The 24,896-nt window shown below is 38.2% G+C and overlaps 1 protein-coding gene across 2 annotated transcripts; it reads right to left on the bottom strand.

The window, feature by feature from the left end:
• Positions 1-2,612: 2,612 nt before the first annotated feature.
• Positions 2,613-24,840, bottom strand: DNAL1 (dynein, axonemal, light chain 1). Of its 2 annotated transcripts, none has more exons than XM_006778761.2 (8): positions 24,699-24,840; positions 18,236-18,274; positions 16,348-16,457; positions 15,050-15,105; positions 11,310-11,365; positions 7,024-7,150; positions 5,216-5,356; positions 2,613-2,692 (listed from the first exon to the last, which is right to left on the bottom strand). In XM_006778761.2, the coding sequence occupies exons 1-8, from the start codon at positions 24,699-24,701 to the stop codon at positions 2,652-2,654; spliced, it is 573 nt and encodes a 190-aa protein (XP_006778824.1). In that variant the 5' UTR covers positions 24,702-24,840; the 3' UTR covers positions 2,613-2,651. The 2 variants fall into 2 exon arrangements, with proteins under 2 accessions (XP_006778824.1, XP_006778823.1); XM_006778760.2 differs by lacking the exon at positions 24,699-24,840 and adding an exon at positions 24,239-24,385.
• Between the last annotated feature and the right edge of the window lie 56 nt (positions 24,841-24,896).

Genomic DNA, 24,896 nt, shown 5'->3' with positions numbered 1-24,896 from the left:
CAGTCTGAAAGGTCCCGGGTTCGATTCCGGTCAAGGGCATGTACCTGGGTTGCGGGCACATCCCCAGTAGGAGAGGTGCAGGAGGCAGCTAATCGATGTTTCTCTCTCATCGATGTTTCTAACTCTCTATCTCTCTCCATATGTAATTTCTTAATCAATAAAAAATATATTTAAAAAAAAAAAATAAAAATACTGAACTGATTCCAGAGCTCTACCATCATTACAAGAAGAGAAGAAATTTACATGATCCACTAAAATGGCATAATGCTTCAAACCAGGAGCACAGAGAGAATCCATTCCAAGTAGGTTAAAGATCTAATCCAAAAAGCACAAATTAAAGGCATTTAATATCAGCTAAATTTGCAGCAGTAAAGGATGAGTTAAGGAATGATTTGAGAGAATATTCTGAACTTCTTAATACACTCTATCTATTTTCTATCTTCTGTTTCTTAGTGAATTCTTCGTTTCATTCCACGCAAAGAATACAACGAAGTCATTCAAATATTTGTTGAGTGGAACTGACTTTGGATATTTTGTGAAATGGACACAGAAAAGCATCTTACATTTCTCTGAGAACTACAGTGATTAACTACAGTGATTTAGAAACAAAGGGGCCCAGCTGGTATGGCTTAGTGGTTGAGGGTAGACTTATGAACCAGGAGGTCACGGTTCAAATCCTGGTCAGGGCACATGCCCAGGCTGCAGGCTCTGTCCTCAGTAGGGGGCATGCAAGAGGCAGCTGATCAATAATTCTCATCATTGATATTTCTACCTCTCCCTCTCCCCTCCTTTCGAGAGAGAGAGAGAGAGAGAGAGAGAGAGAACAAGGTGAAAGAAAATTAGTTTCTCTATTGCAGAACTAAAAATAAGCAAAAATAAGACTGTAAGCCATTAAAAAAATTAAATATGAAGTCATCCATTCCCTATTATAGTCACTTCCAGAATAACTTTTAGAAAATACACCCATACATAGCAATATGGCTTCAAGTCTGCCTTACTAGATGAAGTTCATGCTACAAGAAAACTTTGGGTCCCAGAAGCTAAGACCCAAAGGTTTTGAAAGTGTAAGTCATTCAGAGTTAAGATTTCTTCCTATCAGATTGTGAGGAAGAGCTAAAAGGAAGCTAAAAAAAAATGTTGGGCTAATTTTTCCTTTTTAGGATTGATTGTCGAAGCAGTGGTCCCTTTTGATCAGCATGACTGAGAAATCATGTAATTCCTATTTAAATGATAACTGAAAACTTCTGAAACCCAGTACTACTTATGTAATCAGTTTTTGACTCATTTTTACACAAGTAAATGGGGAAATGAAAATCAATAGTCTCTGGTTGAGGGACTTCAGGCACAATTTGGCAGAGGGCCTCTGGCTTCCTTACTGCAATCTATCGCTGATTTGGTCGTGGCTTACTATGGACTTCACCTGGTTACTGGCTACCATATCCTCATTCTCAAAAAAGAATTTTTTTCTTATGTGATAAATTCTAAACTCTGCATCCAACTATTGCTCTGTAATTTTGAGGTTAAATCACCTACAATGCTTTACAGAGGAAGCAATCCTCAAAAATATTGCCATTTGCCTGGGATCCCATAGTGAAACATCTCTTTTCCCTCTAATACCACTTACATAATTCATTTTAAGAGCTGTTTAACTTAGAACTTTTCTAAAAATATATTTTGAAATACTAAATTTAATTTATTGAAAGGTACCAGATCTAGTCTTTAAGTTCTATACCCTTAGAACAATCATTTCTACCAACATGGTGGTCAACAGATCAAAGTTATTAGGGCAAATTTTAATATATATGAATGGCCAAGATTTACACTAGGCATCCAAATATAACTACCACTTATATATATATTTCCTTATATAACATACAGAGAACTATTTACCCAAAAGTGTGCCTAAGATCAGGTCCACATGGGTAACATGGCCACAGCGCTAGTCAAAGGAATAATGACAGTCACTTTACCCACTGACCTGGATCACGGAATGACTGATTGACTATGCACGGTGACTTGAGTGGCCACACATGTACACACAACCTAAATTCCAGTTGACAATGTACATATTTTTTAAAAACCAAGTAATAAACATAACATGGGCGCTAAGGCCTCCAAGATATTAATTTTTCATTTTTTTCACCACAGCTTTTTCACTATGACTTTGGAGTTTTGCTTCTATGGCTGCTGCCACCGTGCTGCCTTTGGAACCAAAGGCATGACGCATTTGTGCTTCTGAGTCGTAAGGGGATGGATCTTTAGGAAAGATGGTCTACAGATTCAAAAGTTAAACATATATATTTAACTGCCTGACCTAAAAAAAAATTGAATGAATAACCACATTTATTCTTTTGTTAAAAATGATTGTTCAGTCTATAAAGGTTTCAGTAGATGGAGACTGAAGACAAAAAACTGAAAATTTGTAGTTTCTAAAAAGAGGACTACAATATATAAAGTTGGTGTTACCATCTGGGGCAGGGGGCAGAGAGGGACAGTGAATAGGTTAAGAAAAAGAAAAAGACATCATAGATTTGTTTTATCTTAAGAACCTTTCGCTCCACACAGAATCTTTAAAACAGACAATTATACAAAACTTATCTATTGTTCTATGTGACATTTAAATAAGTTAACATGAAGTGGAAAACATGGTGTTAGTTTTCTTCTTCCTCATCCTGTTTAATTACTGGGGTACCTAAAATGAAAAAGAAAATTATTTCTGGTCACTCTCAATAGACTGTTAAAATTCTAAACGAAAATATTTTCCCGTTAACCTCAGAAGCTCTGAAATGCTGTGAAGTATGTCATAATAAAGTAATTTCATAAAATAATCTCTTTAATTTCAAATGATCCAAAAAGCCTCTCAGGAGAATTCTCTAAGGGATTAATATAAATACTTATGAATATATGGCTCTCTAAATGCAGAGTTGTAAATAAAAATGCCTACAGCTGCCAAGCATAAGAAATAAAGCACTATATACTGATAAATGTTTAATAACCAGCTGTGATTTGTAGCAGCTGCCACTTCCTGTGGTGTAAATACTCCCACCATGGCCATTCTGAGCTACTAACATAACATCACCCAAAGTGGAGTTGAGAAGAGATACACACTCACTGCCCTTTAGAGCCTGTGCAAGGGGCTTAAAGCTTACCACTAGCTTCAGCACTGAACTACATGGTGGGTCTTGGCAAGAGACTCCTCCTATCTGAATCTCAGTTTCCAATCTTAGCCAGCATGATTGGCTAAGAGTGGGTACCCCAAATAAAAAATATAATAAATAAATAAAGCCCTATATATACTGAAACTGTGTATGTTAAATACGAAGAAATATTCTTCATTTTTCACAATAAAATATGCAATCCAGTATATCTGATTTTTTATGTTATTCCCCAAGATATTAAACATTGGTAATAAACTGGGGAGTGGGGAGAACCAAAGTACAGAAAACAAAGCACATCTGCAAGCTCTCACTGGCTGGACCAAAGAATTTCTGAGCTCCAGAATTTGAAACCTGCCCACAATCTTACCTAGTCAACTATTTAATCGTAATTCTTTAGCCAGTCACCTTCCAATCCAGCTAAACTAATAAACTCACTGTCTCCCAAACTCATCTTGCACACTCTTACCCCAGGACTCCTGGTTAACAAAGTTCTTCCATTTTGAAATGCCCTCCCCAACTATCCTTTCATCTAAACCTTATCCTTAATTAAGAACTAATTCCAGCCCAGCTGGTGTGGCTCAGTGGTTGAGCATCGACCTATGAACCAGGAGGTCCCAGTTTGACCCTGGTCAGGGCTCAATCCCCAATGTGGGCATGCAGAAGGCAGCCGATCGATGATTCTCTTGCATCATGATGTTTCTTTCTCTCTCTCCCTCCCCCTTATTCTCTGAAATCAATAAAAAATATTGGGGCGGGGAGGGGAGAGAACCACTACCATAGTAAACTGAGGTGGATAAAAGGGTTGAGTACTGACCTTTAGATAGAAGTGATGAGGGAGAGAGAAAGAGGCCCAGAATAGGAAGGACAGATGGCAGGGTAACAGGGGTGATGAAGAGAGGACTGAAGGGTTGAGGAACAAGGAAACCTCAACCATAGACAACTAGGCCCTTTGGTTTTGGACTGTGAATATCGGTATGAATATGGTGATGAAGACAATAGGTAGGCTAGTGGGCTCTGTGCATCATTGCTTCAGGGGCAGAAAGACTGTCAGACTTACTGGCTTTTGTCTTTGAAAAGCCTAAGAAGATCACTGAGAAGGTAAGAGTTTGTGAAGAGATGCAGAATGATGTGGAAAAGGAGGGGAAAGTGGTTTTCCTCCAAATAGATATAGGTTTTCCTAGGAAGATATTTCCCTGGCTGGCAGAGAAAAGGAAGTTTTTGGGTTCTGGAACAGTCGGAATCCTGACCTGGGTTCCTGGTAGCACCACTGGGAATAGGTAAGACCCCAAGAGGGGTCTGTGACAATTATCATTTCCAGTTTTTATTTATTTATTTTTTTAATATATTTTATTGATTTTTTACAGAGAGAGGAAGGGAGAGAGATAGAGAGTTAGAAACATGGATGAGAGAGAAACATCGATTAGCTGCCTCCTGCACATCTACTGGGGATGTGCCCACAACCCAGGTACATGCCCTTGACCGGAATCGAACCTGGGACCTTTCAGTCCGCAGGCCGATGCTCTATCCACTGAGCCAAACCGGTTTCGGCTCATTTCCAGTTTTTAGATTCAAAAACAAAAACCGTTTGGTGAAATTAAGTAACTCCCACAATGACAAAAAAGATAGTAAGTGGTAGAACTGGGATTAGAGCCCAGTCAATTAAGGATATCCACTGACAGGGACACCTATCTTAGATCCTGTGTGTGTGTTTGTGAGGGAGAGGGTAAGAGAACACTACAATTTTTATCCAATTGTGAAAAAGTAGTTACTTACCATTTGTGTCTAATTATTCTGCAAAATAGTGCCTGTGATTTGAGAATAAGCCCAACTCTTTTTATAAGCTTTTGATCTAGAGATGATCTTCTACCAGACTAAAGTTCCTAAAAGTTTTTCATTTCACCCTGCTCAAACCTGGACCATAAAATTTCCTGTGGACAAAAATGGCCTTGGAATAGAGCCAACCTATCATTTCCTTCAGTTTTGCTCCTTTTGATTCCGTGTCATGAATTCAGCCCTTATGCCTATGAACGCCCCTAAGCTGGCTCGGAGACACTCACCATCGAGCTTTTTCAGTCTGGGTACCCTCTTGGTTGCCTCTTCAATCCAGTTCCCCTCAGCTGAATGCTTCTCTTCCAGGGGATTGCCGACGAACACCAGGTCTTCCAGGCAGGGCAGTTCCGCCAGCTTCACAAACTCAGCTACAGGTACAAAGAATATCTTCCACATTAAAATGGCAGGTTTTACTGCTATGCTTTCGGGGTTGAATTCCAATATCACTGGTGGTGACTATTCAAGACAATTTGTCGTTTAAGATTTTGAAGGAAGTAAGGGTAGTTAGACCATGTGGACTGATTCTCTGAAAACATTACAGAAAGGGAGGGAAAAAGAAGACATACCTCTTCTACCTTTATGCTGGCCTAAGGCTAGGATAAGAAGAAGAAATAGGATTTACAATAAAAAGGAACAATAGCCCTCGCAGGTTTGGCTCAGTGGATAGAGCATCGGCCTGTGAACCAAAGGGTTCCAGGTTCAATTCCGGTCAAGAGCACGTACCTTGGTTGTAGGCTCTGCCCCAACCCCAGGCCCTGGTTGGGGCTCGTACAGGAGGCAACCAATTGATGTGTTTCTCTCACATCAATGTTTCTCTCTTCCACTTTCCCTAAAAAAAGTCAATGGAGGAATATCCTGGGTGAGGATTATAAAAATTAAAAAAACACAAAAAAACCCCCGACAAATCATTCACCAGTGACAGGTCTTCTCTGTGTTGTATTGCATCAGTATGGGCTAAGCTAAACTGTCTGTACTTATCCCCTCTCTCATCTTTGAATTCTTAAAGCAACTCATTGGAGCCTCTACTGCAGAATTTATCACAGTTTTACAATTATTAGCTTACTAGAGGCCCAGTGCATGAAATTTGTGCACAGGAGGGGGGGGTGTCCCTCAGCCCGGCCTGCACCCTCTCAAAATCCAGGATCATTGGCTTGTAACCGCTCACCTGCCTGCCTGCCTGATTGCCCCTAGCCGCCTCTGCCTGCCGGCCTAATCGCTCCCTAACTGCTCTCCCCTGCTTTCCTGATCGCCCCTAACTGCTCTTCCCTGCCTTCCTGATTGCCCCTAACCACTCTGCCTTGGCCCCTGCCACCGTGGCTTTGTCCAGAAGGACATACGGAAGATGTCCGGTCTAATTTGCATATTACCCTTTTATTAGTATAGATAAACTAACCTTTCCACTAAACTGTGAACTCCTTGAGGGCAGAGATAGTGTCCTATTCAACTATGTATCTCAAGAGTCTGGCCTATAGTTCATGCACATAATAGGGCTTTAGTAAATACTGAATAAATAATGTACAATGCAAAAGCAAAGCGCCCAGCCAGCATGGCTCAGTGGTTGAGCAGCGACCTATGAACTAGGTCATGGTTCAATTCCTGGACAGAGCACATACCTAAGTTACGGGCTCAACCCCCAATGTGGCGTATACACGAGGCAGCTAATAAATTATTCTCTCTCATCATTGATGTTTTATCTCTCTCTCCCTCTCTCTTCCTCTCTGAAATCAATAAAAATATATTAAAAAACAAAAGCAAAGTAATATAGATGTCAGATAAGCCTTCCACACAATAATTATTAAGTTTAAACTGATTTCTTCCAGCCTTTGGACAATTAATTTAATTTCTTAAAGATTAATAGGACCAGAACCTATTCAATTAAAATCATTCTAAGTAAATATTTAGATGTAAATTTTAAGCATTTAGCTATTTCCCTCGGTGGTTAGAAATAAATGTCCTCCCTTTGTTCCTTGTTCCCTATTGGGCTATTTTCTATAAATAGGAGGTAGAAGTTAGCAAAGAGCCAGCCTCAGCTTACCCCAGTCTTTCACCTGGTTATTAGACATGTAGAGAATCTTCAATTTCTTCATTACATGGATTCCTTTCAACTTCTCAATAAAATTGTAGGATATCCATAGTTCTTCTAATGTGTCCCCTACGGCTTCCTGAAAAAGAAAGCAATTTTACATATATGCTTATTTTTAAGCTTTTTTCCTTCCTTTATAAACATAAAGACAATGGTCTTCAGAGAACCGAGACCCACCTGTCCCCTGGCAGGAGAGTTGAAGGCTGTGTGGGAGTTTTGGGCATTAAAAAAGCCAAGCAGAACATTCTCTTCCTCTCTTCAAACTGATCTGAACTAAGAAAAGGTACTGAAACCACCAACAGGGAAAATAACAGCACTATTTGATCATTTTTATTGACTAGTATAGCTTTCAAATTACTTGGCTATATATTTTATTATTTTATCCTTGTAACATTTAAGATAGAAAAGCAGGTTATTTATTTCTATTATACAGAGCTTAAGGGCTTTTTCTAAGACCACAATGTTATTAAGTAGTAGAGCTGGGTCTAAATTTCAGGATTCCCCCCCCCCAATATTTATTATGGAAACTTTCAAACATAACAAAAGTCAAAAGAATTTTACAGTAGACCCCATATCCACTACCCAAATTCTACGATTAATATTTTACTCTCCTTTACCTAGCAAATATCTGTCCAACAACTATCATTCCATTAATTCACTTTTTTGCATGTATAAAATTCCGTTTCCATTATAGTAAGAAAATTAGACCACACTGACTCTTAAATACAGTCAGTGGTGGCACAAACGTCCCTTTTTCAGACATAAGACAGACTGTAGTGGTTCTTTCTGTCCTGGCGCTCTTAAATCAGAACTTTGTGACTTAACCAAACCCCTCAGCTAGTATTCTGATACCTTCTCCACCAAAGTGATCTAGTTAGTATATCATGTATGTCTTTCAGAAGGGGAAATCCGTTTTCATGTAATTTAAACTTTATTGCTTGCATTTTCATTGCAGTGCATCTGCATCCATTTCATGTCTCCAACTTAAAAAGTGTGAGATAGCAGAAAAAATACTGATTAAATGCTGACTAGAAGATTTAGGCTCAGTTCTGTGTTCTGCCACTTATTTAGTGTTGTTTTTATATGTGCAGATGAGGACTTTTGGTCAATTTTAATATAGCCAATTTGTTCAATTCTCCAAGTACTAATTTAGCTTCTACTTAGTTTTCAGCCATTTGGATGCAGCTCTTTTGCCATTACCAAATTTCAGTATATTTTGGGACTTTACTTGGGAATATTACTTTGTAGAACGAGAATTTCTTAAGGCATATTGACTTACAAATGTTGTACAGATGTTGAATGCCCAGGATGTGGTTCTGTCTTTCAGTACATCTTCAATCTATTCTACTGTCTTTTGTATTTCTCTAAATATAAGTACTTGCTAGCCAGCTCAATTAGATTACTATTTTGATAACTTGAGAAGTGATCAGTGCCTAAAATGTGAAACTGACATTCTACAGAGATGGACTGACAAATCCAAAAAATGGATGAAACAGCTGCAATAACATTAGCAGCACTAAATAAAACCTTAAAGAAAATTTCAAAAGGTGTGAAACCATTCCAAGAAACACAATTTTCTATATATATTAAAAGTAAGTAATAAAGCCGAAACCGGTTTGGCTCAGTGGATAGAGTGTCAGCCTGTGGACTGAAGGGTCCCAAGTTCGATTCCGGTCAAGGGCATGTACCTGGGTTGCGGGCACATCCCCAGTGGGAGATGTGCAGGAGGCAGCTGATCGATGTTTCTCTCTCATTGATGTTCCTAACTCTCTATCTCTCTCCCTTCCTCTCTGTAAAAAATCAATAAAATATATTTTTTTAAAAAGTAAGTAATAAAGATGAGATTTTGGTGAAGCAATCTGGTGAATATAATCAGTGAAACCTGGCTAAGTTTGTTTGAACCAATTCAGTAAAAACTGTCATTCAGTAAACTGGCCCTTTGGAGAACTAGGCATTGAGTGAACAAGCATTCAGCAAATTGGTTCACTTCTGCCAGTAAACAAATAATTTCTTAGTGACCTGCTCTGTAAAATGAGGAGGTTGGCACAATGAAAGACCACCTCACACTCATTAGGATGGCTACTATCAAACAAACAGAAAGTATGAAATGTTGGCAAGGATATGGAGAAATTGGAATCCTTGCACACTGTTGGTGGGCATGTAAAATGCTGCAGGTGCTATGGACCAGTTTGGCAGGTCCTCCAAAAATTAAAAATATATGATCCAGCAATTCTTGTGGGCATTTACCCTAAAGAATTTTAAAAAGGGTTTCAAAAAGATATTTAAATACTCATGTTAATAGCAGTTTTATTTACAATAGTCACCTTTTGACATGAAAAAATATTACTAATATAAAAGTAGGTTTACAGTTGTGAGTACACAAAACAAAGTTTATTTGTGTATTATTACTAATTATTGTATTATTTATTATTATAACCTACTTTTGCCCACCTCTCTATTGAGTGAGAAAGCAGAAAAAAATATATTAGTAATCAATAGTACAAAATATATAACACACAGGCATACACATTTACACAGATATCCGTTTGTATTTGCACAGAAAAAATATTAAAGTATACAAAACAATATTTTTTGTTACCTCATGGAATTGGGGAAGTAGGTATGGAGAAAAAAGATTTTCATAGTGTATTTCCTATACTTATAAATTGCTTGATTTGTTTTTTACAATGAACATATATTACTTTTAGAATTAAAAATTTAACCTAATAGATTTTATAATTAGTAATAAAACATATTGAGTCACTCATTAAATGCTTATAGAATGCCTACTACATGTATTAAGCACTAAGGTAGATACTAATGAGCAAAACTGACGTGCTCATTAGGATCTGTGCGAGCGACAGAAAGAGAGGGCGGGGTGGCGGTGGGGGAGGGATGAACAAGATGGAGAAGAACAAACCAATAAAAATTTCAGACAGTAGCCATAGCTGGTTTTGCTCAGTGGATAGAGCGTCAGCCTGTGGACTGAAGGGTTCCGGGTTTGATTCTGATCAAGGGCACATGGCCAGGTTGTGGGCTTGATCCCCAGTGGGGGACATGCAGGGGGCAGCCAATCAATGATTCTCTCTTATCATTGATGTTTCTATCTCTCTCCCCCTCTCCCTTCTTCTCTGAAATCAATTTAAAATTTTTTCCAGACTGTAATTTATATTTGTGTGTATGTATGTGTGTATGTGTGTGTGAGTGTGTGTGTGTATGTGTGAATGTGTGTATGTGTGTCTATGTGTGTGTGTGTGTGTGTATGTGTGAATGTGTGTATGTGTGTCTATGTGTGTGTGTGTGTGTGTATCAAGAGTTATTGCTACATTAGATATAGGGTAGCTGGGTCACTTTTGAGGAGGTGACATCTGAGCTGAAGTGTGAAAGTTAAGAAGGAGCAAGTAATGTGGAAATCTATAGGAACTAAGAGTTTTTTAGGCAGAGGGAACAGCAAGTACAAAATTCAGGTGGGAATGGACTTGGTCTTTTCCAGGAAGAGAGAGAAGGCCAGTAGCTGGAGATTACAGCTAGAAAGAAGAGTAATATGAAATGAGATCCGAAAGGAAGGCAGAGGCCAGAGCATATATACAAATGGGCTTATAATGTACCTTAATAGTCAGTTTTCCAGGTTTATTTTATTTTTTAATCTTTTTTTAAAATTTGAAATCTTTATTTTTCAAAGTATTACCTATGTCCTCTTTTCTCCCCATTGACCCTTCCAGCCCTCCTTGCCCGCCCCCCCCCGCCCCCAGGTCTTTACCACCCTATTGTCTGTGTTCATGGGTTATGCAACCAGTAGTTTTTAATAGACCCCTTCATTCAATTTAACATTCCATGTTTTACAGATTAGAGTGGTCGTGTGCGCTGATTGGGAATCGAACCCTGACCTCCCGGTTCATAGGTCAATGCTCAACCACTGAGCCACACTAGCTGGGCTCCATTGATTTTTTAGAGAGAGTGGAAGGGAGGGGGAGAGAGAGAGAAAGAGAAAGATCCATGTGAAAGAGATAACTCAATTGGTTGCCTCCCGCATGAGGTATGTGCCCTTGACAGGGAATTGAACCCGTGACCTTTTAGTCTGAGGGCTGATACTCTATATCCACTGAGCCAAACTGGCCAGGGCTTTGGGACTTTTTAAAGTTACTTTTCTACTTTATAAAATTTCTGCAATGGACAAGTATTATTTTCATACTAAGAAAGAAGTATATGCTTTTGTAAAGCAATAAGTAGCAACCTACCAGTCCATTTAAGTTCTTTATGTTGTTTCTTCCTAAAGACAATATCCTCAAGTTTTCTGTAGTGGGGGGGAAAAAAAGCAATTTTTTGTTTATGAGAATCATATGACACAATTGTAAATCTAGTATACTATAGCTTTAATAAATTTTATATAATAAATATATTTGTATAAGAGTAAGAAAGGCTGTATTAATTAAAAGTGGTAATCAAGTAGAAAATAAGGTAAACATGCCCTAGCCGGTACGGCTCAGTTGATAGAGCACTGGCCTGTGGACTGAAGGGTCCCAGGTTCAATTCCGGTCAAGCCACATGCCTGGGTTTGGGGCTCGATCCCCAGTTGGGGGCGTGCAGGAGGTGGCCGCAGGAGGCGGCCAATCAATGATTCTTTCTCATCACTGATGTTTCTATCTCTCCCTCTTCCTTCCTCTCTGAAATCAATAAAAATATATTTAAAAGAAAATAAGGTAAACACTACAACTGAGATTTCACATCATGCCAGTATTAATTTTTTTTAATTGTTAGCTATTTAGAATGCATGATCTTAAATTGATGGCTAATAAAAATATTAGAGGGATAAAATAAGAGCAAAGAAGATTTGAACTTTAGATTTGAGAGCATGTATATACTTCAAATCTTTTATGGTATGAGGACTCATAATAGAAAACATATTTAAGAATAGTACACCTCACTCCACAAAGGATTAGAAATCAAATTAATTAGTATTTTTTAAATCTTTTACTTTCAGTCTTTTAATAATTAGATTGTGATTTGGTTTAAAAGATACCTATTTGTATTTTTATAAGGATGTTTCTACCTGTGTATCTATAGATTGTTTGTGAAATAGAAAAAAGGAAGAAGAAACAGTGGTTGCTGTGGGGGAGGAACTGAGAGTGTATGGTCAGAAGAAGATTTCTTTTGAACTATTTACATAAAACCATGTACATGTATTATTTTCAAAATTAAAAAAAGATTTCTAGTAAAACACAGGAAATCTCATTTGTTCTAAAAAAACTACTTGATTACTTATGCATAAATTATACATTTAGTTTTCACAACTTAAAACTTCAATAACTACACTGTCCAATATGGTAACTACTAGTCACATGGCTATTTAACTTAATTAAAAATAAATACAATTAAAATTCAGTTTCTCAGTCACACTAGCTGTGTAAGGGTAGTGGCAACTGTTTTGGGAATGTGCAGACAGTTCTATTGGATGGCACTGTTCTATAACATCCATAAATTGATAGTTAAGAATACAAAACCAATTAACTGAGTTCAAATCCCAACTTTCTAGGGAAGCAACCAAACCTCTTTGAATCTCAGTTTTATTATGTAAAATAAAGAAATACAGTATCTATTTTATAAGCATATAAGAACTGAGATAGCCCTCGCTGGTTTTGTTCAGTGGATAGAGCCTTGGCCTGTGGACTGAAGGGTCCCAGGTTCGATTCCGGTCAAGGGCACATGCCCAGGTTGCGGGCTAGATCCCTGGTGGGGGGCGTACAGGAGGCAGCCGATCAGTGATTCACTCTCATCATTGATGTTTCTGTCTCTTTCTCCCTCTCCCTTCCTCTGTGAAATCAATAAAAAAAATTAATTTTTTTAAAAAAGAACTGAGATAATTGTCTAAAACATTCAGCCTAGCCCAACCGGTGTGGCTGAGTGGTTGAGCATCAACCTATGAACCAGGAGGTCAGGGTTCGAATCTCAGTCAGGGCACATACCCGAGTTGTGGGCTGGATCCCAGTGTGGGGCGTGCAGGAGACAGCTAATCAATGATTTTCTGTCATCAATGATGTTTCTATCTCTCTCTCCCTCTCCCTTCCTCTCTGAAATCAGATATATATATATATATAATAAAACATTCAGCCTAATGCCTAACCCATGGTTAGTACACAATAAATGGTGTGTTTGTGTCTGTGTGTGTATCAGGTATATATGTTATATAAACTTTGGTTTTAATTAATTTAATTACTCTTTCTTTGTAAACATTTATAAAAGACAATCTTGGATTATAATAATAATTACCTACTTCATAACTATTGTATTAATCCTCACCAGAGGATATTTTTCCATTGATTTTTAGAGAGAGTGGAAGAGAAGGAAAGACAGAGAGAAACATTGATGTGAGAGAAACACATTAATTGGTTGCCTCCTGCACGAGCCCCAACCAGGGCCCGGGCTGGGGAAGAGCCTGCAACCAAGGTACATGCCCTTGACCAGAACTGAACCTGGGACCCTTTAGTCCTCAGGCCAATGCTCTATCCACTGAGCCAAACCAGCAAGGGCACTACTGTGAATAATAAAATGAGTTAGTGTATATAAAGGACTTAGAATAGTGCCTGGTACATATAAATGCTCAAGAAATGTTAGTCATTTTCATAGTGAGGAATATGTTCTGTCTCTTTAGATAATGAACTCCTTGGGGGCAAGAATCATATTTTATTAATCATTTTTTAAAATATTTTTTATTGATTTCAGAGAGGTAGGGAGAGGAAGAGATAGAAACATCAATGATGAGAGAGAATCATTGATTGGCTGCCTCCTGCACATCCTACACTAGGGATCAAGCCCGCAACCCAGGCATGTGCCCTGACTGGAAATCAAACCATGACCTCCTGGTTCATAGGTCGACCATGCTCAACTACTGAACCAGGCTGGCCGGGTAAGTATTATACTTTCTAAAAGTCATTGACACCTTAGTCGGTTTGGCTCAGCGGATAGATTGTCGGCCTGCAGGCTGAAGGTCCCAAGGTTGATTCCAGTCAAGGGCACATGCCTGTGTTGTGGGCTTGATCCTCAGTAGGAGGCGTACGGGAGGCAGTCAATCAATGATTCCCTCTCATCATTGATGTTTCTATCTCTCTCTCCCTCTCCCTTCCTCTCTGAAATCAATAAAATATATATATTAAAATAAATAAATAAATAAACAAGTCATTGCCAACTTGATAGGCAAAATATTAATATCTTGTTTTAATGTTTGTTTCTTCACTAGTGAATAAGCTAGGAATCTTAAGGTAAGTATCCCCAATTATCCAGGTATTCCCTAAATGCAATCACAAGTAAACTCAAAAGAGAAAAACTAGACACAGACAAAAAGAGAGAGAATGTAATATGACCGCTGAGGCAGAGACTGGAGTGATGTAGTGCAAGGAATGTGCAGCCCTCAGAATCGAGCAGAGGCAAGGAACAGGTTCTCCGCTGAGGCCTCCGTAGGGAGTGGGGCTGACAAAACCTCGACTTTGGCCAGTGAAACTGATTTCAGACGCTGGCTTCCAGAACTGGGAGGGAATAAATGTCTGTTATTTTAAGCCATCTAGTTCCAGCAGCCATGGGAAACTAGCACAACAGTCAGAGGCCTTGGCAACTTGGTAGGTGATAATGTCATTAACAAATTTAAGAAGCACAGGAAAAACAGGGATGATGAGAAATTAAAAGTTAAATATAACCAGTATGAAACACAAGACAAATCTGAACACAAAAAATCTGATTTTTAAATTTAAGATATCTCAATTCAAACCCTTAGCTTTAAAATATATTTAAAATGTTCAGGTCTCATGTATCTGTAATTTTCTTTGGATAATCAAACTTAAGACAAATGATTTATATATTCTCTCTGTTATCTGACAATTACTGTGGTTAAAACAGGTGCCGGCTTCTGGGATTACGTAGTGTCTCTGGAATGTTTATTCCAATAACTAGAAAATCCAAGAACCATCTGCTATTGTGTATCACTTACTTAAACCGTTCAGGTTGGCAATTTTTTCAATGCAGTTTGTCGACAGTGAAAGCTTCCTTAAAAAGAACAAAGGAAAACTTGAATTAATATGAAAAAATTGTAAATAGTATATCAGAGATTATTTCTCTAGTGCCCATAAAAGATGATATTTAAGTCATACTTCCTTTTGTCAGTGAATTCTTTTATCCCCTTCAGAAATGGCATATATTCCTTCATTTTAAAATCTTCATAGTTTTTTCTGATTACAAAAGTTAACATAGACTCATTGTAGGAAATTTAAAAAAAACCTCTTTGAGTGCAATTTGGTGTTATCTATTAAATATTTTAATGCATGTATTCTTTGACACAGTAATTCATTTCTAGGAATACATCGCATTGAAATGCTAATGCAAATGCCAAAAGTTATATGAATTAGGTTATTGATTATATTATGATAGCAAAAAAATGGGGGGAAGTCTATAAACATCCATCAACTGAGGATTGCTATACTGTCATGGAAACAAATGACACTGGGCTATAGATACCAACTTGAGATGTCCATGATATGTAGTTAAGTTTTAAAACCATCTAACAGAACAATACATTTTATTTTCTCATGTGTTAAATCTTTCAGAAATGTATATTGTAAGAAGTCATATGTAATCCTAATCACCCCACACTTTCCCCCAGATCACTTAGTTCAAGGAATTTTTAATAGTTCATATATATTTATTTAGATTTTTTCTATAATACTTTAATTATATAAAGACAAATTTTTAAAGGGAGAATATATATACAATTCTTAGTCTTCCTTTATTGACAAAATGTTTTTAATATCTTAGTAAATTTCATGCAAAAATATAATAAAAACTAATTTTATTGAACATTTAATGCATGCCTTTTATTCTTCTAAGTATTTTACATGCATTAACTATTTTAACCATTACAACAATCTTTTGAAATATTAGTATCCATATTTTGAGAAACTAAGGTACAAAGATATGAGACAATTTGCCTAATATTCCATAGCCAGAAAGTGGCACAGCCAAATTTAAAACCCAAAAAGTTTGACTCTAGGACATGTGAGCATATCCTTTCTGATTTGACTTGAAGAGGAATTATTCATTTTTTTACTTGATACAGTAAAATCAATTACTGTACAGTGTAAATTACTGATCAAATCTGCATATTTTCTAGTCATCCTCCTTTCCCGAGAAGTACTAATGAAAAACTGAGTTTCTTAAACTTGGGAATATGGTGGGGGAATAATTCTTTAATTGTCCAGACAACCAGAAGGATGAATAAAGACAAGAACTTACTCGCAATTAGCAAGCATGGACAAGGACGCATCCATCTTCTCTATAGGAGGGATCTGGGCATAAAGCTTTACCTCTTTGGCCTCAGATGGCTTCTGACTGGTTTTCTCTTCCTGTGATAAAAATTAATTTGGGGAAAAAATGATCCCTGATTGTGATGTGGAGTTAAAGGAGGCTAGAATTTCCCAAGGCTTTTCTATCTTTATTTCAAAACAATTATTAGAAATTAGTAGTTCTGTGCATTCTTTTCTTTTCTTCTAACTATATTTTTATTGAATTCAGAGAGGAGGAGAGAGGAAGAGTAAGACAGAAACATCAATGATGAGAGAGAATCATTGATTGGCTGCCTCCCACACACATCCCACTGGAGATCGAGCCTACAACCTGGGCACGTGCCCCTAATCTGATTCTAACCCAGGACCCTTCAATCCACAGGCCAATGCTCTATCCACTGAGCCAAACTGGCCAGGGCAATTCTTGCATTCTTAATTTTTTGTTGTTGTTGTTGTTAATTCTCATTTGAGGATATTTTTTCCATTGATTTTTAGAGAGAGTAGAGGGAGAGGCAGAGAGAGAGAAACATCAATGTGAGAGAAACACATAGACTGGTTGCCTCCCCCACGGGCCGACCAGGGCCAACCCTACAACCGAGGTAAGTACGTGCCCTTGACTGGAATCAAACCTGGGACTCTTAAGTCATGGGCCAACACTATACCAGTGGTTCTCAACCTTCTGGCCCTTTAAATACAGTTCCTCATATTGTGACCCAACCATAAAATTATTTTCATTGCTACTTCATAACTGTAATGTTGCTACTGTTATGAATCGTAATGTAAATATCTGATATGCAGGATGGTCTTAGGCGACCCCTGTGAAAGGGTCGTTTGACCCCCAAAAGGGTCGCGACCCACAGGTTGAGAACCGCTGCCTATACAGAGCCAAACCAGCCAGGGCAATTCTGTGCATTCTTTATAGTTCACTATTGACCTTTACTGTTGACTCTGATAATCAAGGTTCTACATGGAAAACTAAAGTAATTCGTTGTTAGATCTGAACCAAAGGGGAAAAAAGAGGAAAGAAAATAACTAATTTCTGTAATATTTAAAACTAGAGGCCCGATGCATGAAATTCATGCAAGAGGCTTGGCCCGCACAGCCGTGGTGGCTTGCCTCTGCCCTCAAAGCCCTGGCTTCATCCAGAAGGTTGTGTGGAAGGACGTCCAGAAGGACGTCGGGAAAGTCGTTTGGCTATCCAGTCTAATTAGCATATTATGCTTTGATTATTATAGATCCTAACATCTTCCTGGGAAGAATTCATTGTCTCTAAATAACGTTTCCTTAAATATCAGGTTCAGACCTATATAAGATCAACTGTTTTCTTTGTCATTTCATCTTTCTGTCTTATACATAATTCAGTCTGAACTAGAACCCCAAAATATCAAGAATTTTGGAAGATATTCTCTTTACAGCACAGCTGAGGTCACAACTATTTACTCTGCAGTAATTTACTACTAAGTTATACCTTAGAGTTTAATTTTGGTACTAAGTATACAAAATTAAAATTTAATTACCAATATATGCTGCCTAATAATATTTTCTAAGTATATCACAACCAGAATATTTATATTGATACAATCCACTGATTTAAATCAGATTTTCTCAATTTCACATGTACTCATTTATATATATGGTGTGACTGTGTTTGTATGGGTGCATTAAGTTCTACACATTTTTATCACCTATGTGGGTTCATGTATCCACTGCCACAGTCAACATAACTAAGTAGTTCCAATACCACAAAGGTCCCTTTTACTGAAAGGTCAGATTTAAATAACTTTCTAAAAATTCTCCTTGCATGGTTTCTAAAAGAAGTTAAAAACTCATATACTCACCCATCTGGCTAGAGCTTCTTTGATTGTTGTTGCTTTTGCCTTAAAAAGAGAAGGAAAAACAAGGTTGTCTTTATTGGTGTAATCTGTTAATTTTAAAAAATATATATTTTATTGAGTTTTTACAGAGAGGAAGGGAGAGGGATAGTTAGAAACATCGATAGAGAGAAACATTGATCAGCCGCCTCCCGCACACCTCCCACTGGGGATGTGCCCGCAACCAAGGTACATGCCCTTGACCAGAATCAAACCTGGGACCCTTCAGTCCGCAGGGCAACGCTCCATCCACTGAGCCAAACCGGCTGGGGCTAATCTGTTAATTTTTCATACAATAATTACTAGTCTTTGTATCTACCATTTAAAAAATTAACTTGTTTCTTTGAGACTTTATATGCAAAGAGTTTTTTAATTTTCTCAAATCAGAAAGATTTAAATACCTCTCTGAGAAACTAAGGGAATCAAGATGTAATGTCCATTTACATAACTCCCACTTGGTTTTCAAAAAACATATAGCTTTCAAAGCTTGATATTAAAATGTGTCATTTCATTGATTCTAAGATCTACATCTTCTTTCATATGTTAACATCTTTGAAATTCGGATGCATCTTCTAACCAGGAACAATTTACAATTGTTGTGGCCAGGTGCCAGTGGTGAAGTTTTAGAAAAACAAGAACCATTTTATCTCATACACATAGATTCCTTTTTATGCTTGCAAATGATGACATATAATAAAAGTCTATATGCCCAAATACATTTAAAAGAACTCTGCCAATAAGTACAAAATAAAAATTCTAAGTGATAAGAAATTATTTGTCATAGTTCAATTCCAATTTATTTTTCTTTCTTAGCAGAACACAAAATAATGTCGCACTTAATAATCAATAATACCTTAGATTCCATTTATTATGATATTTAAAACTTTAAAGATGAGAAGGGAAGACATCCATTGAATTACTGATAGAGTTCCTTTAAAAAAAAAAGAAAGAGAGCCCTGCCAGCGCGGCTCAGTGGCTGAGTGTTGACCCATGAACCAGGAGGCCATGGTCTGATTCCCGGTCAGGGCACATGCCCAGGTTGTAGGCTCAATCCCCAGGGTGGGGCAGGCAGGAGGCAGCTAATCAGTGATCCTCACCCTCTCCCTTCCTCTCTGAAATTAATAAAAACATTAAAGTGGCGGTTCTCAACCTGTGGGTCGCGACCATCGGAAAACACATATAGTATATCAGATATTTATATTACGATTCATAACAGTAGCAAAATTACAGTTATGAAGTAGCAATGAAAATAATTTTATGGTTAGGGGTCACCACAACATGAGGAACTGTATTAAAGGGTCGTGGCATTAGGAAGGTTGAGAACCACAGTAAGAGAGAGCGAGGGGGGGGGGGAGGAATCTTAAACAAAAACAAAGGGAAAGTTTTAAAAGTATATAGCATTATGTCTAGAAAATAAGGGCATACTAATAAATCACTCTTGGGTTAAAAAATTCAAGTAAAATAATAAAATAAAAGACAAGTAAAAATATGAAAAATACATATAACACGTAAAAGGAAACTTACAGCCTCAAATACATTTATTTTAAAAGAAGAGAGAACAAAAGATAGAAAACAAATAAGCTAAGCATTCAAGATATTTGAAAAAGTACATCATTATAAACCCAAAAAAGGCATAGGAAATACAGAGGAAGAAGTCAATGAGAAACAGAGCAGCAGGGAAAAGATTAATAAAACTAAAAGTTAGTTCTTAAATCTCTGGCAAGCCTGATTGATCAAAAACGAGAGATAGCCCTAGCCAGTTTGGCTCAATGGATAGAGCATCAGTCTTTGGACTGAAGAGTCCTGGGTTCAATTCCACTCAAGGGCACCTACCTCGGTTGCGGGCTCCGGCCTTGGTTGGGGGCATGTGAGAGGCAACCAATTGATGAGTCTCTCTCACATCAGTGTTTCTCTCTGTCTTTCCCTCTCCCTTCCACTCTCTCTAAAAAATCAATGGTAAAAATATCCTTGAGTGAGGATTTAAAAGAAAGAGAGAGAGAGACAAGTTAAAAATATAAACTAAATAAGGGGAAATAATACAGATACCACAGGGATTTTAAAATAAAATATGATAAGCAAATACATGGTAATAAGTTTGAAAAGCTAGGCCAAGTATACATTTCTAAAAACAAACATAAAACAGAAAAGTGCCAGAACTGTCACAAGAAGAATCAGACCAATAACTATTTAAATCATTAAACAGAAAATTGAAGAGATTTACCCTCATCCTTCTCCCCTAAAGCTCCAAGCCTAATTTTACAAATGAGTTCTACCAAGCTTTCAAGGAACAGATATTCCCTGTTATACAAGTTGTTCCAGGAACCAGAAAAAGAGGGAAAGCTGCCAACGTATTTAAGAGGCAGAATAACTTGATGCTATAACGAGATAAGGAGCCCTCTTCATTTCTCAACACAGATTTGAAAAGCCTAGATATGATAATAGGTCTCCAAAGCCAATGATGTATAATGAACATGATAAAGAAAAGTTTATCCCAGGAGCATAAGGACTGTTTAACAACAGAAAAAATTATAAAGGTAAATCATTTATTATTGGATTAAAAGGGGGGAAATCACATTTATTTCAACAAGTAGAGAAAAGCACTTGATAAAGTTCTACATTTTTTAATTTTAAAAATTTATTTCTTGGTTTTAGAGAAAAAGGAAAAGAGAGAGGGAGGGAAGGAGGGAGGGAGAGAGAGAGAGAGAGAGAGAGAGAGAGAGAGAGAGAGAGAGATGTATGTGTTTTTCCACTTATTTATGAATCATTGGTTGATTCTTGTATGTGCCCTGACCAGGCATCTAACTCGCAACCTTGGCGTATGGGGACAACATTTAAACCAACTGAAAAACCTGGCGAGGGCCCATAAAGTCTACATTTGATATTAAAAGCTCTCATTTAAGAGTTAAAGGGCTCCCAAGTGGCTCAGCTGATCGGAGCATCATCCCATACATCAAAAGGGTTGTGGGTTCAATTCCTGGTCAGGGCACATACTTAGGTTTCGGGATCAATCCCCAGTCATGTGTATGGGAGCCAACCAATCAATGTTTCTCGCACACATGATGTTTCTATCTCTCTCTTCCCCCCTTTCTTTCTTTCTAAAATCAATAAAAACATATCATCAGGAAAGGATTTAAAAAAGAAAAGAAAAGCTACATACCAAAAAGCTATAATAAGCACCATACTTAATGGAGAAATTCATTCATTTCAGCAGATATTCATTGAGCATATACCAAACATTCTTCTACATACCTAGTATATATCAACAGATAAAACAAAGATCTCTGCCTTCATAGAACTATTAGCAGGAGACAAATGGTAATACAATTTTGAAAATAAAGAAATTATACACTATATTAGAAGATGACAATTGCTAAAGAAAGAGAAAATGCTGAGCTTGGTAAAGGATATCAGGATCTGTGTATATGTATGTGGAGGATGTTTGTTTTAAATGAGGTGGGTAAGGCAAGCCAGACTGGAATGGAAACATTAAAAGTATTCTCTTTAAGATCCCAAACACATCAAGGATGTCTACTATCACTGCTACTATTTAACATGGTACAAGAGATCTTTAAAATGTTATAATAAAGAGAAATACAAACTGCAATGGTTAAAAGTAGGAAACAAAACTCACTTTGTGCAGATGGTCATCTATATAGAAATCACATAAACTCACAAATATTAGAACAAATGGAGTTCAGCAAGTGAAGAACACTGTTGACAATGTAAACAAAAAACTGGGAGAAGATATTTTCAATGTAAATCCAACAAAGGGCTGATATCTAGATATATAAGGAACTCTTAAAATTTAGAACTAAAAGGAATATGGAAAAGTTGGCAAAAAACATAAACAGAATATGCACAGAAACTGAAATCCAGATGACTAATAAGAATATCATAAGGTATTCAAACTCATTAAGAATTGGAGAAATGCAGAATAAAACAATGGAATGCTAAAATACATCCTCAGAATGGCAAAAGTTAGAAAGTTGGTGACAATGTAGAGAGAAGCAAAAACTAGTAAAGCCAATCTGGAAAGCAGTCTGACAGTGTGCAGGTAAATTAAATCTGCATAGACCCTACGACTCTGCAATCCCACTACTAGTATATTTCCCAGAGAAATCCTTGCATGGGTCCATAAAAAGACACTAAGAACACTTTCAAGTTGGAAACAATCTAACTATCTATAAATTGGTTTATAAGGTCATTAATTCTAAGGCAGTGGTCCTCAACCTTCCTAATGCTGCGACCCTTTAATACAGTTCCTCATGTGTGGTGACCCCCAATTTCATTGTTACAAACTGAACATAATTAAAGCATAATGATTAATTTAAAAAAATGTAATTATATATGTGTTTTCCGATGGTCTTAGGTGACCCCTGTGAAAGGGTCGTTCGACCCCCAAAAGGGTTGTGACCCACAGGTTGAGAACCGCTGGTCTAAGGCCATACCATCCTGAACACACCCAATCATGTCTGATCTTGGAAGGTCACTAGTTCCTCTCTAGAGGGCAGGAATCAAAAACTGAAATGCCTAAAGAACCAATGGAACATCATTAATGGATAAAGCTGGCCATGTAAAGAGCCCCTACTTGGCTCTAGAAAGCTGTTGACAGGGGGGACTTGGGACAAGAATTACCCTAATATCACATTTCTTCAAACATGAAAACTCCATTAATGAAAGCAACATCCTTATTTTATGTACCATTAAGAAAAGATGCTGCCAATTATATGACAGTAATACAAACATTTCCAATAATAAAAAAAAGTCTTATGGTGAAATATAGTATTTCTGATTTTTCAAAGAAGCCAGAAATCTCATTCTTGTGAAATATCCTTTTTTAGGACACTGGAAGCTAATTTTTTTAATTAAAAAAAAACACACCAACTATATGAGGCCCTTGGTCAGATGGCTCAGTTGGTTAAAGTGTGGTCCCAATACACCAACGTTGCAGTTGGATCCCAGGTTAGAGAACATTCAAGAATCAGCCAATAAATGCACAAATGGGGGGAACAACAAATAGATGTTTCTTTCTCTCTCTCTCTCCCTCTGTTTCTCAAAAATCAATCAATAAAAAAATATGTAAGGAAAGTTCTTTATAAGTAAATAACACATTATGTGGGCCTGTTATTTCTGGAGGGCACCAGAACTAACAGTTGACAGCCTCAGCTAACTTCATCGAATTACTGGTTCTGACTCTTTATTTGGAGATTTGCAATAATTCTTATGGTTCATGCTTGCGGGGTTTAGAGCTTATTGTTTCTTTGCCTGAATATAAACCTAGGTTCCAGAACTTTTTCCTTTCCTTGGCCGTGGTTTTAGCTAAATGCCTGTGGAATAAAGTACGGAAGGGACGGGGACTGCTTTAAAAAGAGTGGTGTTTAATCTCGTGGTTGAGGGTGGGCATGAATGGCTTCCTTATCATTTCCATTTCTTGGGCTCAGTTTCTGCCCACCTACGTAGCATTGGAATCACATAATGAAGACAACGAATTATGCTTATTCTTCATAAACATCTCCATCCCAGCCAGACAATCACATCCTTTGCCGAACAGCTTGGGCTGGTTCTATAACCAACCAACAACATCCCTCTTCACGCTACTAGTGGGAACTGCCAAGCATGCAAGCAAGACAGAGCACATTTTAAGTAGGAACTGAGGAGCATCACCAGGTCAAGCCATTACTTCATAACAGTTTTCACTGGATAAACAGACGACAGATTTCAAAGCGAAGGCAGTATTTCTCAAAGTGCGGTGGGGCCCACTCCAATTTCAGAATAACCTGAGGTGCATTGTCAAAATGCACATGCCTGAACCTCCCCCATCATATTAAAAATTCATAATCTGTATTCCAACAAGCTTATATAGTATTTGGGCCCACTAAAATCATACATACGCACACTGAGTTGAGAAACAGTGCCCTAATGCATTCTATCAGGCTGGGTTTCACAACGCTACCTAGTAACTGCACTCACAGTCATTCAGGGCAACCTGCGCACATCACAGGTTTAAATACTGCCGCAATGGTGTGACACGCATCTCTCTCGTAGCCAGCTCCCCCACTCCATCTCGCTAGCGGGGGAGGGAGGAGTTACTTCTTTGTAAAAGATACCCGCATTCACCCACTCCCTTCCATCACCGTTCCCACCCCAAGCCCCTCTTCTTCGAGAATCTCCTGCTCTTTGCCTTCCCTTCTCTTTGCCAGGGTCCCTCCCCATTAACCCAATCTCGAATCCGCCCAAGCCCCGTCACCCCAGACCACCCAGCTTCTCCTTCGCCCCAGGCCTCTGATTCCAAGGAGCCAGCATCCGCTCCCGGGCTCCCTTCCGCTGTTCAAGGACACCCTCCGCCCTCCCAATCCTCACCACTCTACAACCACCCTTTCCCACTTCCAATCTCTTCTCGGCTTGGCTACCGGGCCTGGAAGAGACTCACCATTCCGGCGGTTGCTACTGTCACTGCTCTGGTTGCTAGGGCTCGCCGGGGTCAGTGCGCGTGCGCACTTCTCGGAGTTCGCCGTGGATCCCTACCCCCGCCGCTGTCCTTTCTCTCCGCCCTCAGGTGGCTGGAGCGGGGCATTGTGGGACGGCGGGGCGGCCGCCCGGGTCCTCCTGCCCCGCTGCCGCTCCCCAG

Source organism: Myotis davidii, unplaced genomic scaffold (genome assembly GCF_000327345.1).
Source record: "Myotis davidii unplaced genomic scaffold, ASM32734v1 scaffold309, whole genome shotgun sequence".
Lineage (NCBI taxonomy): Eukaryota > Metazoa > Chordata > Mammalia > Chiroptera > Vespertilionidae > Myotis > Myotis davidii.
Note: the sequence above shows the minus strand (reverse complement) of the source record. Positions and strands in the feature narration are given on the sequence as shown.

Coding starts and splice junctions, on each gene's coding strand:
- DNAL1 (XM_006778760.2), bottom strand. Junction 16,458..18,235: donor AAGAAGCTCTAGCCAGATGG/GTGAGTATATGA, acceptor TTTTTATCACAG/GAAGAGAAAACCAGTCAGAA. Junction 11,366..15,049: donor TGCCAACCTGAACGGTTTAA/GTAAGTGATACA, acceptor CCCCCACTACAG/AAAACTTGAGGATATTGTCT.